The 15,331-nt window shown below is 53.5% G+C and overlaps 1 protein-coding gene across 9 annotated transcripts in view; it reads left to right on the plus strand.

Annotated features, from left to right (window-relative positions):
• The first annotated feature begins 764 nt into the window (after positions 1-764).
• Positions 765-15,331, plus strand: part of Phldb1 (pleckstrin homology like domain family B member 1) — a 50,065-nt gene continuing 35,498 nt past the window's right edge. For 6 of the 9 annotated variants that reach the window (XR_007978845.1, XM_052188515.1, XM_052188508.1 and 3 more), the window contains exons 1-4: positions 765-876; positions 7,447-7,527; positions 8,546-8,669; positions 9,542-9,712. Coding sequence is in view for 8 of the 9 variants with exons in the window: in XM_052188515.1 (XP_052044475.1) it covers positions 7,468-7,527; positions 8,546-8,669; positions 9,542-9,712 (355 nt within the window). In the remaining variant the exon portion in view is untranslated. The remainder of the gene's footprint in view (positions 877-7,446; positions 7,528-8,545; positions 8,670-9,541; positions 9,713-15,331) is intronic. The other 3 variants (XM_052188511.1, XM_052188513.1, XM_052188514.1) reach the window with 1 other exon arrangement.

Raw genomic sequence — 15,331 nt, forward strand, 5'->3', positions numbered from 1 at the left:
CGCCTGCCTCTGCCTCCCAAGTGCTAGGATTAAAGGCGTGCACCACTACCGCCCGGTTTACAGCACACTTTATTTTTTTTCTTTTCTTTTTTTTTTTTTTTGGATTTGGTTTTTTCGAGACAGGGTTTCTCTGTGTAGCCCCGGCTGTCCTGGAACTCACTCTGTAGACCAGGCTTCAAACTCAGAAATCCGCCTGCCTCTGCCTCCCAGAGTGCTGGGATTACAGGCGTGCGCCACCGCCCGGCTTACAGCACACTTTCAACAGGCCTTCACGTGGATTTCTGAAGCCTGGTGTGCAGTTATTAATTCGACCGGCAGCTCTCTGTGGTGGGGCTTGGAATAAGAAAGGGTAGGGGCTGACCTGGGTGCCCTCAGTAGATGTTCTGAACCGAAAGTTGAACATCTGCGGTAGGAATGTGCTAAGGCTCATTGGGAGTCAGTGGAAGATTCAAGAATCTTGGGTAGGAGGGGGTAAATAAAGAAATGCTTCGGGCTCAGAGTGGAGGGTGGTCTTGGAGGGTCGGAAGGAGAGGGCGGGAGGACAGTATGCATGGTGGTGGCACTGGTGGTGGAGGTGGTGGAAAGCCCAGCTGTACAAATGAACAAAGCGGGCGCTGTGCAAGCGGGGGAGGTGCTGCTGTGGGAAAGGCTGGGTGGGGGCCTTGGGCTCCAGCACCACAAGGGCGTCTTCTCTAGCTGGCCAGGCGGACAGGACGGGATGGGGGCGGGGACTCAGGGAAGGGGGGCGGGACAGTCTCCCTCTCCTCCTACTCAGCTGGCTCCAGGGGAAAAGCAACAGTGTCCTCGCCAGTCTGAGGCCCGCCGCGGCCCACTTGGGCAAAGGGGCTGGTGTCCCCCTCCCCAACTCCCCACAAGGTAAGCGTGCCCCTCACACCACGCCTTGGGGTTCCACTCGCCGTTTGGTTGGGTCTACAGGAGGGAAAATCCGCGGGACCAGACGAGACCAGTCTGGCCCAGAGAGCTGGGTAGAAAGGTGCGGAAAAAGGGGGCCATGCCAGGTGAGTGCGTTGGCGGAAGGGGCTTTGTGGGCCGCCCTCGGCGAACTGCTTGCTTGTGCCCTCCTGAGTCGTTGCCAGCGCCACCGCCAGAGGGGGCCCTGGTATTATGCGGAGAGACCCCCCCCCCTCCCCGCTCCCCGAGCCTTGCGGGATCTCGATTCTCTAGTGGGCACCGGGACGGCCAGTATCCCACACTCGCAGTCTCGGGTTGGGTACGCGCGCTGGACCCTTGTCTACGGCATCCCACATGGTTCCTCTCCACATCAGCAGGACCACAGGAAGGGGGATCCCCTAGGCGTCTCCGCTCTTGTCCTCCGTCCAGTTGCCTGGATGGACTCAAAAAGATGTGGAGTCCAACTCTGAGGCATGGGAGTCAGGGAGGGATCCTGGGGTTTCCACGTCTAGGGTCTCCTGTGCACTCTTCCAGTGACCCTCGTTATCTTTGAGGGTCCCCGGCGACCTGGGATGACTGAGCCGCAGGCTCTCGCTCCGCCTCCGCGGTCTGGATCCAAATACAGCGCGGAGTTCCCCAACAGAGGCCGAGCGCCGTCATCCGGCTCCCCAGGGATGGGGAAGCGCGGGCAGGCGGCTGGGTGGGGCCGTGGAGCGTGGGGTTGCCCTGGCGCCGCGGACGCTTCCGCCCAGGCCAGCGCAGCGGGGACTTGGCCCGCGACCGCGCGCCCCGGCGGGGGACCAAGTGAGCCGGGGTGGGGCCGCATTCTGGGCCCGTTAGCTCAGCGGTCCCGGAGGCTCCCGGAGACTGACTCATAGCACTTCGGACTCACCCCACAGCGGTCACACAAACAGAACTGGCCACTAACACGGGTGTCCGCACAGATCCCACGCACCGCATCCCACGCCTCACCTCCGCGCACCCGCAGGACACGTCACACCGACGGTCCAGTGTCACACCACGGGTGCACACGCGAATCCTTCACATGTGCTGCCTCGACTTCACACACTTAGTACGCTTCACACCCCGCACTCCACGCGCTGGGAAGGGTCGCCCGGGAAGGCTGTTCCACTCACGCAACCTCCCCGCACGCACGCACACATGCCAGCCCCCTTCCTGCAGCTGCGAGGCCGCCCCCTTTCCCTGCCGGGCAAACAAGCGACTTCTTCTCTGGGCCCTGCTGAAGAAAGGCCGCTTGTCCCGGGGCCGGACGGGCGGGGCAGCCGCAGCAGGCGGCCCAACACTGCTGCCTTGTCCCACCCGGTGGCCCGGGGAGGGCCATGCCTCTGGTGTGCTGAGATCCACGCACCCTGCGGGTTTCTGAGAAGTGCATCTTTCCAGCGTCGCTCCCCGATATTCCTTCACCCCAACTACTCTTCCCAGCTCTGTCTTCTCTGTCCCCACACTGTCCAAGACTCTATTCTCCCGCTTCTGGGGATTCCTCTTTTCCTAGCTACCGTCTGGTTCTCCCACTCCAAGGCGCTCTGAAGTGCCTGGCCATCCCCTTCTATTTGTAGACAGTATGCCGAGTCGTGCCCCCTCCCGCAGCTCCCCCAACCCCCCCCCCCATCACCACCACGCGCGCTTCTGAGGGTCCCCTGGTCTCCCTACAGTCTGTTCTCCTGGTTCACTGTCTCATCTCCAGCACTGATGTTATTTTTTGAGACAAGGTCTCATGAAGCCCAGGCGGAGGCTGGCTGGCCTTGAGTGCTGATATCCTGTCGCCACATCCGGAGTACAGGGAATTAGGTTTACAGGCATGTCCCACCACACCCCGGCTCTCCTCGCCAGCTTTCGGCATATCCTCCTAATTTCACACTCTGTTATCCCTGCGCCTCGTCCTGTCTACAGGACCATTTCTCTCTGACCATTTTTCTTATTTCTGATTTCTTCTCTACACGCCTGGCCCGGCCCTTGGACACTCGCCCTGCCTCTCCTGGGCATTCTGCCCTCCCAGCCTCAGTTTCCTTCCCGTCTTGATTCCTTCCTCTGCCGGTGGCCCTTCCTCAAGGGCGTGTGTGTATGTGTGTGTGTGTGTGTGTGTGTGTGAGCAGGGAAGACGAAAAAGTCATTGTGACCAGAAAGGCCTTGGCCTACAGCTGTGCTGTGCGTTGCCCCTCTAGAACCACCAGTTGGCCCGGTGAGACCCAGGTGAGGGAGGGGGACCTGGTTTTTTGCTCCAAGGCTGATTTTGGAGCTTTTATCTTGGCATCCCAAGGACTTGTTCAGTGCTCGCTGGTGCCAGGGCTGGTTGGCTCTTCCCGGGTCTCCCTTCACCTTTGTTCAGGTGCTAAGACCTGGAGACAGGTGTTGTTGGCTGTTGGCACGTTGGGGTTGGGGCTAGAGTTACCTGTGTGAGTCTCCAATTCTTACATTCTAGGGCATCTTTCCCTATGTTGATCATACAGGCACAGCCAGGCCCCTGCTACCTAACTGGCTGGTTAGGAGGTGCTTTGCCTTCTGCATCTGGGTACAAGAGGGTAGGAGAGAGGGCTAGGCCCGCTCTTCAGCAATGGAAGCCACGCCACAAGGGCTTTTTTTTTTTTTTTTTTTTTTTTGCATCTGGGCATAGCTGAGTGGGTAATTAAAGCCCTGGATATTGATAGCAGCTCAGTGGGACCATAGCAAGCCAACCAGTGGAGGGTGTCAGGGGACAGTGCTGTGTCTCCGAGGGACATAGGATTGGGGTCAGAGAAGAGGGCACCTAGGCCACAGTGAGATCCCTCTATCAAAGCACCGTCTGAGTCCAGGTCAGCTTGGTTCGGTGTCTTTTTCCTCTGCTGTGGGTTAGGTTTCTGAGCTGAGGCCGTAGCCTCGCACCTTCCAATTGCTGTGCGGTTTCTTATCTTTTCTCTACACCTCTCTCCTTATCTCCGCCTCTCATTTCACCTCCTTATTCCTGTCTAGCCTCTCCTTGAGTCACCCTTATTTCCTCACTAACCTAATTCCTTTACAGTCTTTATCTCCACTTGAATTTATTCTCTGTAAAAAAGTAAGGGCTTTGCAGGTGACAGTGACAAACACTCCAGTGTGGCAGACAGGGAAACTGAGGCACAGATCCGAGTACCTTTCACAGCTGATCATAGCTGCTATTTTTAGATTACTTTGTAGCTCATGGAGTGTGATTTGATGTCCTTCCTGGATCTTCAGATAAACTTTTATTTAAACAAATTTTTTTATTTGTATTTTACGTGTGCAGTGTTTGGCTTGCCTGTTTGTGCACCCTGTATGTGTCTGGAGCCCACTGAGTCCAGAAGAGGGTGAAGAATCCCTGAAACAGGAGTTCTAAATGATTGTGAGCCTCCGTGTAGATGCTGGGAGCAGAATTCCCGTCTTTTGGAAGAGCAACAAGTGCTCTTGATGACGAGTGGTTTCTCCAAATCCCAGGCTCACTTGACAGATTCTTAAGGATTAATCTGTGTAGAATAAAATCGACCCAAATTAAGTGTGCAGTTACTTTTAGTATATTTACAGAGATATGGACCTACCTATCACTGAAACTTAATTTTAGAACATTCTCGTTGCAGGCTGGGATGATGGCTTAGGAGATAAAAATGGATGCTACACAAGCATGAGGAACTGAGTTCAAATCCCCAGCACCCGTGTCTGTACTTCCAGAGCTGGGGGGTGGGAAAGAGGCAGGAGGATTGCTGGGGTTTGATGGCCAACAGCCAGTTCACAGTCAGTGAGACAACCTTGACTCAAGGGAATAGCGTGGTGGGGAGCGTCTGACATCTGCCTCTGGCCTGTGCACATGTGTCCTAGACACACATGTCTGTACATGGCAACCCCCTCCCCCCAAAAGAACATTTCTGTTGCACACAGCTCAAAAATCTTGTGCCTATTCACAGTCCATTTCTGTTCTATGCCTAGCCCCAGGCAAGTACTATTCTAGACAAGTTCTGTTCTGGCTAATTTTTCTTTAATTATTACTATTATGGTTTTATAGAAGATTGACTTGACAATGTGAGAAGTTTTAATGACTTGTCCAATCCAGGCAGGGTGGCTTACTTGACCTATGTAAACCCAGCAATTGGGAGGGGTAAAACAGGAGTTCTAGACCAGCCTGGGCTGTATAGTAAGTTCCAGACCAGCATTAGCTACAGACTGAAACTCTGTCTCAACAAACAAACAACAAAAAAACCACCCCAGGGTCCTGGGGTTGTAGAATGGTCTCTAAAAACAGCAACAACAAAAGCCCTGGATTCCATAGCTAGCACCACATAAAAAAGGACATGATGTCATACACCCAAGGTATATCAGGAAGATTAGAAAGAAATTCAAGGTCTCCTCCTCCACCACCACCACCTTCCCCACCACCAGCCCCCTTATACATGATCTCTCTGGGATGAAACTTTAGTTGGCCTGGAATTTGCTGTGTGGACCAAGCTGGTCTCAGACTCATAGAGATCCACTTGCCTGTGTCTCCTGCATGCTAGAATTAAAAACACGTACCCCTCCCCCATCCTTCACTTTTCATTTTACAGCCAGCCTGGGATATACTAGATCTTGCCTAAGAAAACAAAAAAACAAATAAACAACAAAAAACAAAAAACAAACGTGCATGTGTGTGTGTGTGTGTATGTGTGTGTGTAAAATACTGTGTATAAGATAAAAAAAAGTTATACAGCTAATGAAGTCAGGGTGAGTTTTAGGGGTCTTGCACCCTAGTCTAAAAGTTTTCCTACCTTTGTTGTCTTTTTGTTTTGTTTTCTTTCCTGGTCTTTTTATATAATTCCCCAATTTGAACCCACTCTCTTGCTTCCCCCTAAAAAAAAAAAAAAAAAAAAAAGCTGAGATATTTCTCTTTATATAAGAAAGACTTTGGAGCTACAGAGATGGCTCAGTGGTTAAGATACTTGGGTTCGATTCCCAGCACCCACGTGGCAACTCACAACTGTCTGCAACTCCAGTTCTAGGGGACCTGGGACCCTCACACAGATCATGGAGGCAGACCACCAGTGCACATAAAAATAAATAAATCTTAAAAAAGAAAAAACAAAGAAAGACATAACAGCTCTGTCTCTAGGAACATTCCCGTGGCAGTGCTTTGGGAGAGGGGCCAGGGAGGGCCAGTGAGGGTGAGTAGCCAATGTCTTCCCTCTTCCCAGGCATTCGCTGTTCCTGCCTCTTTTCTGCCAACTGGGGTGGAAATGGTGACAGAGATGATGAAGGCCAGGCCAGGAATAAGGGTGGATGTGGGAACGAGGAGGTACATTTAGTAACTCCGCGGCTGAGGGCCTGGAGGTCAGGAGGGGACAGTCCTTGGAATCCAGGCTCTCACTCCAACTTCCTTTGAGAGGCACTTGTGTGACAGCTGGAAGAGAAAGTAGGAAGAGCCCTGAAGAGTTGGTAACATGGTCATACACAAAGATCAGACGCCAAAACACAGCGTAAGATGAGGGCTGGTCAGTGGCTTAGACTGCAAGGTTACACGGCTTGTGAGGATAGCTGCTGATTTCCAGAGCAGGTTGTACCCCATGGGGTGCGAGACCTAGCATACTGCTTGGTCTTCGTACATTTTTTTGATTTTTTTTTCCCCCAGACAGGGTTTCTCTGTGTAGTCCTGGCTGTCCTGGAACTCACTCTGTAGACCAGGCTGGCCTCGAACTCAGAACTCTGCCTGCCTCTGCCTCCCAGAGTGCTGGGATTACAGGCATGTGCCACCACCGCCCGGCGGTCTTCGTACATTTTAAAAATATAACTAACAGATTTATTGAGGGATACTAGATAGGCAGGAGATTCAAGTTTGGGCTCAGGAGTCTACCGCTGGTTCCCCCAGCACCAAGGCACTGAAGAGCCTAACATTTTACAGCTGATTATATTAGGTGAGGTAGCTTTCAAGGAAAAAGTTTAGGAGCTGAGACAGACAGGCATGAGAGGGATGGCTGGGCTCCCCCCCCCCCTGTCTCCTTTAAGAAAACATCCTATTGAGACCCTTGGGGAAAGAGACAAAGGGAGAGGAGGAAAAAGGAAAGGTTGGGGGAGGGGTTGTAGTTCCGTCAGCCCTTACACCCACCTGGCTGATATCTGGGTATCCCGGTCCTTAGAGGGGCTTCCTTCTTGATAGGCCCTGCCTGCACTGAGGATCCAGATGGCTAGGGGTGTGGGGAGGGAGAGGGAGGGGTACAGGGGACAGGCATCTGCTAAGTCCTGGGACCTGGGTAATATAGAGCAAGAAAATTCAGATTCATGGTTTAGATCGAGTGGGCAATTTGCATTTGTGGGGGCAAGGATCAGTTCGGGAGAGGGGTAGTGTCCACGCTGTAGCTGGAAACTAAGTGGAAAAAGAGGACGGACATGTCGCCTCTGCTCCCCCTCCCTCAAGCTCCCTAGCTGTTCTTCATCCTGTGTGTACTGGATTTAGCTGTGGCTGGCAGTGGCTTTGCCCTGAGAACCCCCGCCAGCCAAGGAGCTCCCTTCTCTCCTTCATCCCCTGCCTTCCCACTCACCTGCTTTTTATTGTGTTCCCAGGAGCTCTGGCGCCCTTGAACCATGGATAGTTTCAACAGGAACCAGGGAGGCCCTGCATGCAAGACCCAGGCTGTAGTGCAGGTGAGTGGGACCAGGACAGCAGGGTAAGAGGGCTCTTGGTAAGGGTGGTTCAGATCTTTCTCTTTTTAAGTTTTATTTTTAAGTTATGTTAATATATGTACTTATGTGTATGTGAAGTGCAGGTACCCAAGGAGGCCAGAGTCAGATAACCCTGGAGTTGGAGTTATGGGGAACTGTAGCCTTCTGATGTGGGGGCTGGGAATTGAACCTGGGTCCTCCCCTAGAGCAGAACACTCTCTCACACCACCGAGCCATCGCTCCAGCTCCCAGGATGAGAGCAGCAGCATTTTGCCAGTTGCCCATCCCTCGTCACAAGCCTATTACCAGCTCAGTCATGGGCTGAGGTTAGGTTAATTGGTTCAGCCTGAAACTCCCCTGTGAAAGTCTGCAATCGGTTTACGGGCCGCTCCAGCTCCAGGACCACTCTCCTGGTTCATGCCTTCCTGCGCCCTTGTAGTTCAGCTTAGGAGGAGGAAGCGCTCTCCCACCTGTGGGAGCCCTCACAAGCCTGCCAAGAGCTAGACCCGGCCCTCCTCCTCCTAGGTAGGGCTCTCCTTCCCCAGTTTTGTTTTAATAAACAAAAGGAACACTTGAGCCTACCCCAGAGCTAACTCCAGTGGGATGAGCTAGGGGCCCAGATTCAGGTGTAATTAGAATTCAGTGCAGCAATGCTCTGCACAAGATTTTTATGGGGGGGCTGGAGAGGTGGTTCAGCGGTTACGAGCACTGACTGCCCTTCCGAAGGTCCTGAGTTCAAATCCTAGCAACCACATGGTGACTCACAACCATCTATAATAAGATCTGATGCCCTCTTCTGGGGTGTCTGAAGACAACTACGGTGTACTTACATATAATAAATAAATAAATCTTTTTTTAAAACTACATTTTTATGCTAAGACTTCCAGACCCTCAGAGCCTTTGGAGAGGGCCAGGGGCTGCAGGGGGTGTTGGTGTGACAGGGAATCGGGATGCTGGCCTGGAGTCTGAATGTCTCACCTCCTGTCCACATTGCCAACAGAAAGGGCCATTGGATCTGATTGAGACGGGTCAAGGACTGAAGGTGCAGACGGACAAACCTCATCTGGTGAGCCTGGGCAGCGGGAGGCTCAGCACAGCGATCACTCTCCTGCCGCTGGAGGAAGGTGAGCAAGCTATGGGCTGGCAGGACAAGGCTCCTGCCCTCTTCCCTGCATGCATTCCTGCCCTGGAGGCTGGGCCAGTGGAGGCCCTTCTGCCTTATGCAGGCAATGCTTGCCTCGTGCCTGCCTCCCCTGTCTGCCCCCACCCCCACCCCGCTCGCTTTGAAAGATCAGTTTAGAGTAAGTAAATAAATAAATAAATATGAGGAGTTTAGAATCATGGGGGCCGGTAGAGGAAAAGAAGAAAGCACGCTGCTCTCTGCAGGCCATGGGATCAAGAGCCAGCCCCCAGGCCCGCCCTTGCTGCAGGATGGCGGCTGGCATGAGAGACTGAATGATGTGGAACATGAAAAGATGGGTGTAGATCCTAACCCGAGGCCCTGGCATGGCTCTGCCTGCCCTTCTCCCTTCCTGGCTGCACCTGTTGCCTGGGTGACACGGCATTCCCCACATTCTCCAAATGCCAGTCCCAGGGGCCTCTACCAGGGAGGGATGGAGGGGAGGGGAGAGGCTGTGCTGGAGAGAGAGAGGGCTGGAGAGAGGAAGGGAGGGGAGAGGAGAGGGCCTTTCTCAGAAGACAGGGGGCTAGAAAGGAAGTACAGGAAGACAGGGGAACAAAGAGAGACACCCCCCCCCCACCCCTGCTGCCAAGGTGTCTTGAATTCTATGGCCTCTCTCTGGATCCCACTTAGAGAGTTTTTGCTGCTTCCTTGAGAGGAGTTTCTACCCCTGACTGACCTTCAGGGGGTAGCCAGAACTGGGCAGGGTCTCAGCAGAAGTAAGAGGTAGACATAGACTCCCACAGTGGGCCCTCTCCATCCCTTACCTTCTTAGCCTGGGTGATCGGTCTGACTCAGTTTGTCTCCTGTCTCCAGGGAGGACAGTGATTGGTTCTGCAGCCAGGGACATCTCACTGCAGGGTCCAGGCCTGGCCCCAGAGCACTGCTACATCGAGAATCTGCGGGGTACTCTCACCCTGTACCCTTGTGGCAATGCCTGCACGATTGATGGGCTTCCTGTTCGGCAGCCCACCCGGCTCACTCAGGGTAAGGTTTCGTACCTCTACACCAACAAGGTGTGTGTGTGTGTCTGTCTGTCTGTCTATCTCTGTCTTTCTGTTCCATAGCTCATGGAGGCCTGACATGGTGATTCCCATGTCAGATGGATTGTTGGCTATCCTCAGGTTCAGTGTAGGCCTCAGAACATCTTAAAAATACCACCCCACCCCCATCCCCAGCACCCACCCTTTCCCAGACTTCCCCACCCCCACATTCTTTCTTCACAATCACATAGAGAGTACAGGTTTTAGTTCCCGCTATCAGAGGGTCCTGGGTACAGTATGGCTTTTAGTGTTTGTAGGAGGAGAGAATGGAGCAATAGAGAAAGGATCTGAGGTTTCTATGGTGTCAGCAGGGAGTTGTAGTGAGTTGCCCTTGAGGATGAAGTCCCCTGAGGGCACGCCTATTCCTGCTGCACTTGGCTTAGGGTCATGGCTTTAGCTACCCCTGTTTCCTAAGGCACCAGGCTGCTCTGTTGTGTTGGGTAAGGGAGGCCCAGGTGGGTAAAGTCCCCTAATTACCATGGTTACCAGGCAGGTAAGGGCTGGCCGGGCGGGACTTTGAATAGGCCCAAAGTATTTGCCTTGGAAACAGGTACTAAGCATCCTTAGTTCGTTTGTGGGTCTTTTTATTAACAGACTGAGAAGAGAGGATCCTGCCAGATGTGACTCTCTGTGAGTCAAGTTCACATAGCAGAGAGGGTTGAGCTCTCAGGACAAGCCCTCTAGCTGGATTGCAGGGGACATCCCACTCACCCCACTCAAGCTCCTTGGGGGGTCTTACGTGACATTCCCTCACTCTGTCACAGGAACCACTTCTCCCTTCTGCTCTTGGGATGTAGCAGAACATGGATACTACGTTTCAGGGAGGTCCTACAGCAGCTAAGGGCAGACTCACCTTCTCCTGGGCCTCAGGGTCTCTCACTCTGGATGAGAGGAGTCCCCACAAACTGGGGCTTTGGCTGGGATGCTGTCCCTGGCAATTTGGTTCAGGGTCAGAGAGAGCATCTGCTCCAGGGTTCAGTGAGTCACAGAGCAGCAAAGGAAGAGACTGGGCAAATTCCAAGACCTCCCAGCCCCTACCTCATATCCCCCAATCCCATCATTTCTCTGGGGTAAGAGCACTCTTGCCCTCTCTGGATAGTGAACGGCCTGGAAGCATCAGTGCTGTGGTTCAGTTTCCTAGGGCATCGTTTAGCCCTTGAGAAAAGGGAGGGTCTGAGGCCAAGGCAGAATACTTACACATTTCCTGTGGCCCTAGCGACCCCACTTTCCAGATCCAGAAGCCCATCTTGCCAAGTATGCATCCTCCTACATTCCTCTGACCCCAACTCCCTTTGCCATCCCACCCCCCACCCAGCCTCTTGTCTGGGCTCGCCTGTTTCAGAAGCTTGGCAGGGTAGGCAGAGGTACAAAGGGATGGGTGTTCTTCCTACCCCCCGCCCCCCCTTGGGTTCTAGGAGCTGAGAGTTTCCTTGTCTCATCTCTGGAGCAAGGCACCAAGCCCAGCCCTGCCTGGCCCCAGTCCGGACATTCTTGGGAGTGCGTTTCCTTGGATACTGGGTGGTGCGGGGGTGATGTGCTATCCGTGTGTGTCTGTGTGACTGGACTGTGTTTATGTGTCTCCGGATATGTTTGTGTCTCTGGGTTTGTGTGTTTTGGTGTTTATTTGTGCCTTTCCTTGTGTTTACAGACCTGTGTGTTCAAGTGGGTGGTGGGTGAAACACAGGACTGCTGTCCTCAGAAATGTCTATGTGTGTATTTCTTTGTGTACATGAGAACTCTGTGGCATGCCATGTATACAAAATGATAGCATAAGGCTAGAAGTGTAGCTTAGTGGTAAAGCGACACAGGCCCTAAGTGTAGCCCACATGTACACACACACACACACACACACACACACACACGTTTTTTTTTTTTTTCTTGTCTTATTGTCTACTCTGGCCTTGTATTGGGGATCCTCTTTGAGAGGTAAAGGGATGTCTTGGGAATAACATGCAGCCTTCTTCGGCTGGGCTAGGCCTCAGAAGCATCATTCTGGCACTGTGCCCAGCCATAGGCAACTTGGAATGACACTCTCCATAGCAAGTAGAGATGGCGGTGACAGGCTCTTGTAGTCAGGAGTGTGCTTGGGCCAGGGGAGGGAGAGGCAACCAGAACACAGATGCCAACCTTTAGCCCAGAGAAGTGAACGTGTGAGGGTGCCACCCCTGTACCCAGGCATCTTGGCACATCCCAAGCTGCCCTCTTCTCTACAGAGCAAAGGGTGGAGTCGGGAAAACGACCAAGGAAATGAGGCGGCTGCATCCCAATCTGGGGTCTAGGCTGCTCCACCCTGGGACCGACCAACGACCGACCGACCGCAGCACCGAACCACATGAAAGGTCTGGGAGGGGACTAAGGAAGAGAGACTCAGAGAGCCCCAGAGCTCAGAGCCTGGGCTGTCTAGACAGGAGGTCTCCCATCAGCTCCTACCACAGGCTGCTGCCTAAGTGAAGTGTCCTTCACTGCTGAAGCCCTCCTGGGTGGGAGGGAGCCTGCAGTGTAGCCCTGATCCCTGGGGTGCCAGCTGCCACCAGGACACCAACCTCTCCCTCTCCCCTCCGTCTATGGTATTTCTTCCGTGAACTCAGCAGGAAGCTCCCAAGCTTTCTCTGTTAGGACTGATAAGGATCTTTACTTGGGAAACTCAGGGAAGGAGACTCTGCAGGATGAAGGCTGGCCGGGAGCTCCCAGCCTCCTTGTGTCTGTCCCCTGCACTGTTTCTCACTGGTAGCATTCTCCCTGCCTGCCTCCAGCTGGCCATCACAGTTTCCAGACGGGTGAATCACTCTTCCTGGGGAGTCTTTGTGTTTTAACACCTCCCCTCATTTTACATTTGACCCTATACGGTCTTCCTCTTTTCTTTAGAAGGGAAACCTGTTTCCTGTGTACATGTGTGTGTTTGCACGCTGTCATGTCTAGTATGCCAGTGAGTGGGCGGAGCGGTGACCTATTCAGCAAGAATGGAAAAAAAATCCCTTTTTATTTCTTTAAGGAAGCTGGCTTTTTATCTCAGACCCCCCCCAGGGGGGGTGCTGCTTGGAAGGCTAGCTCTGTTCAAATAAGTGTATAACTAGGAGGTAGCTGAAGGCTGGGGACTTGAAAAATGTGACATTAACTGTGTGTGATAGAGCGTGTATCATGTGGGGGCTTGTCTAGATCAGTGTGCGCCTGGCTCAGGTGGTGTCATTGTGACTGTGCAGTGTTGGTTTGTATTGGAGATGACAGTCAGACCGTTCCCTCCGGGGCTGCTGGGAACACAATGTATCTGAGAGTGTGTGAGGTCTGGTGTCCAGGACCAGGTTCCTAGGTTAAAAGCAATTCTCTGTGGCCCCAGCTAGAATGTTCCAGTCTGGTTGACTGGTTGACAATGTTTACTTGACTTATTGACCTTGGAGGCTTCAGATAGAAAGGGTCTTTAAATTTATTTTTATATATACATATATGTGCATGCATTTATATGTCTGTGCATGCATGTATTATGTAAGTATATATATAATGTGTAAGGGTGTTTTGCCTACAATTATGTCTGTACACCTCATGTGTGCCTAGTGCCCACACAGCCCAGAAGAGGAAGGTGGATTCTCCTGGAACTGGAGTTACAGACAGTAAAGGACCACATGGGTGCTGAGAATTGAATTCAGATCCTTGGGACGCCTTAATCACCTACCTAGCCATCTTTCCAGCTCTAGAAAGGGTCCTAATAGGGGACGGCTCTTTGCTGCAGCTACCACAGCTTGACATTGTGGCTAAGAGAAAGAGGGACTGAGCTGTGGACTGGCTCTGGACTAGCAGCGCATTGATACAGCCTGGGTCAATGCGGAACTCTGGGGGATGGGGGCCAGGAGAAAGAAGTAGTTAGGGTGGTGACAGGAACTGAGATCGGTGTGGCTCGCATTGCACAGAACACTGCCTTGGCCTGAGCTCTCAGCCCAGGGTGACCTTGTCACAGTGTTGGACTGAGGATGGTATCTGAACCTAGTGACCCTAGCTGGATCTCATGGCGATTCCCACTTTTTCCTCCATCATGTATGGAGTCACGGAATGTCCACTGTTGTCACAGAGGCTGTCTCCCTCATTCGGTGGGTAGGAATCCCAGGCCACCAGGCCAGAAGGTGTGACTGCCCCAAGGTGACACAGGCCCCTAGCCATGGGCTTCAGTCATTGGCTTCCTACTCTAGAGAGCTTTAGGTGAGACAGAACCTGGTATCACTCTGACCTCTGGCCCTCCATCTTCTGGCCTGTTTACCTCTCACCTTAACTTTTAACGTCATCCCCCTGGGAACCTCCCCTGCCTGCCCCGCTATCCCTCCAGCCCCGAGCGCGGGTTCTTCATCCCGCCGCCTGGTGGCATCCTCCCTCCCACCCCGCCCTCTCCATCCAGCTCCACACTCCTCTCCTCCATCACTTCCTCTTCCCCTCCTCCTCGCCTTTGTCCCTCCCTCTCTGGCTCCCTTTCCCCGCCACTGGTGGCCGGCCCGCCCCTCCCCGGGCATTGGCGGCTGCTCGATCCCTGGCTGCTCTCACCGCGCCTGGAGCCGGCGGCGCGGGAGGTCGGCCCGCCCCCTCAAAGGCCCAGGGCGGGCGGGCGACCTGCAGGGCCCGGGCTGGTAGGAGTGAACAGTCCGGAGGTCCGGGGTTCAGCGGTGAGTCCTCAGCCAGGTCAGCCACGGCTCCAGGCAACCGGGCGTAGACGCTCCTGCTGGGAGGGGCGTTCTGGGATGGGTGGGCGCAAAGAGAGGAAAGGGGTCCTCGCCCCACAGTGGGAGCCTGAGTCTGTTAATCTGATGGTTTGTGTGCTCAGAACGTCTGCCTGTGAGTGGTAGTCTGAGTTATTGAATGGCTGTGCAGACCCCATCTTCCCCATCTCTGGGGAATCTTCTCCTTGGGATCCGCCTCCGGAGCCTATAGAGGAGTCTTTGCATAGATTGAGGGAGCCTATGCTATCACCAGAAGGAGTCTCTGATGAGAAGAGCTAAGATTCTTTCTCGCATTCACCCCTCGCCCAGCTTCCCTTTGGCCAGTCTGTTCTATTTGTGTGGCCAGCAGGGCAGTGACCGTCACTGTGAGTGTGCAGCATGTCTGCCCATATGGCCGTGAGTGAGCCTGTATGGTTTCCGAGTGTCTCTGTGTGAATCTGCGTGGGGTGTTTCCCTTCTGCATCTCTCACAAATAGGATCCACCCTCTCCTTTGCCCAGTGTTTTCCCTCCAGATGTGCAGTTCCTCCACCCACCTGTACACAGCTGGACTCTGAGTCTTCTGGGCAGAGAAGACAAGGCAAGCACTATTGTATTGACTCTGGCTGGATGGCCAGAGTGCCCAGGGATTCTGTGGGGTCCGAGTGATCAAAGTCGGGGCTTCCTAACATAGACAGGCTGGCCAGGTCTCTGGGGGCAGGAGGTGCCAGAGTTGGAGCAGTGTATGGGGCCCCTGAGTACAAATAGTAAGTTAATTTGGGCCAGAGCTGGTTTGCTCTCTGTTCCGCTGCCCTCCTGCCCACTCTATTAATACAGCGCCAGTGCCTGGCACCACTATTTATAGCCCAGAGCAACATGGCCACACCCC

The sequence above is a fragment of the Apodemus sylvaticus genome, chromosome 7, assembly GCF_947179515.1.
Source record: "Apodemus sylvaticus chromosome 7, mApoSyl1.1, whole genome shotgun sequence".
NCBI classification, from domain to species: domain Eukaryota; kingdom Metazoa; phylum Chordata; class Mammalia; order Rodentia; family Muridae; genus Apodemus; species Apodemus sylvaticus.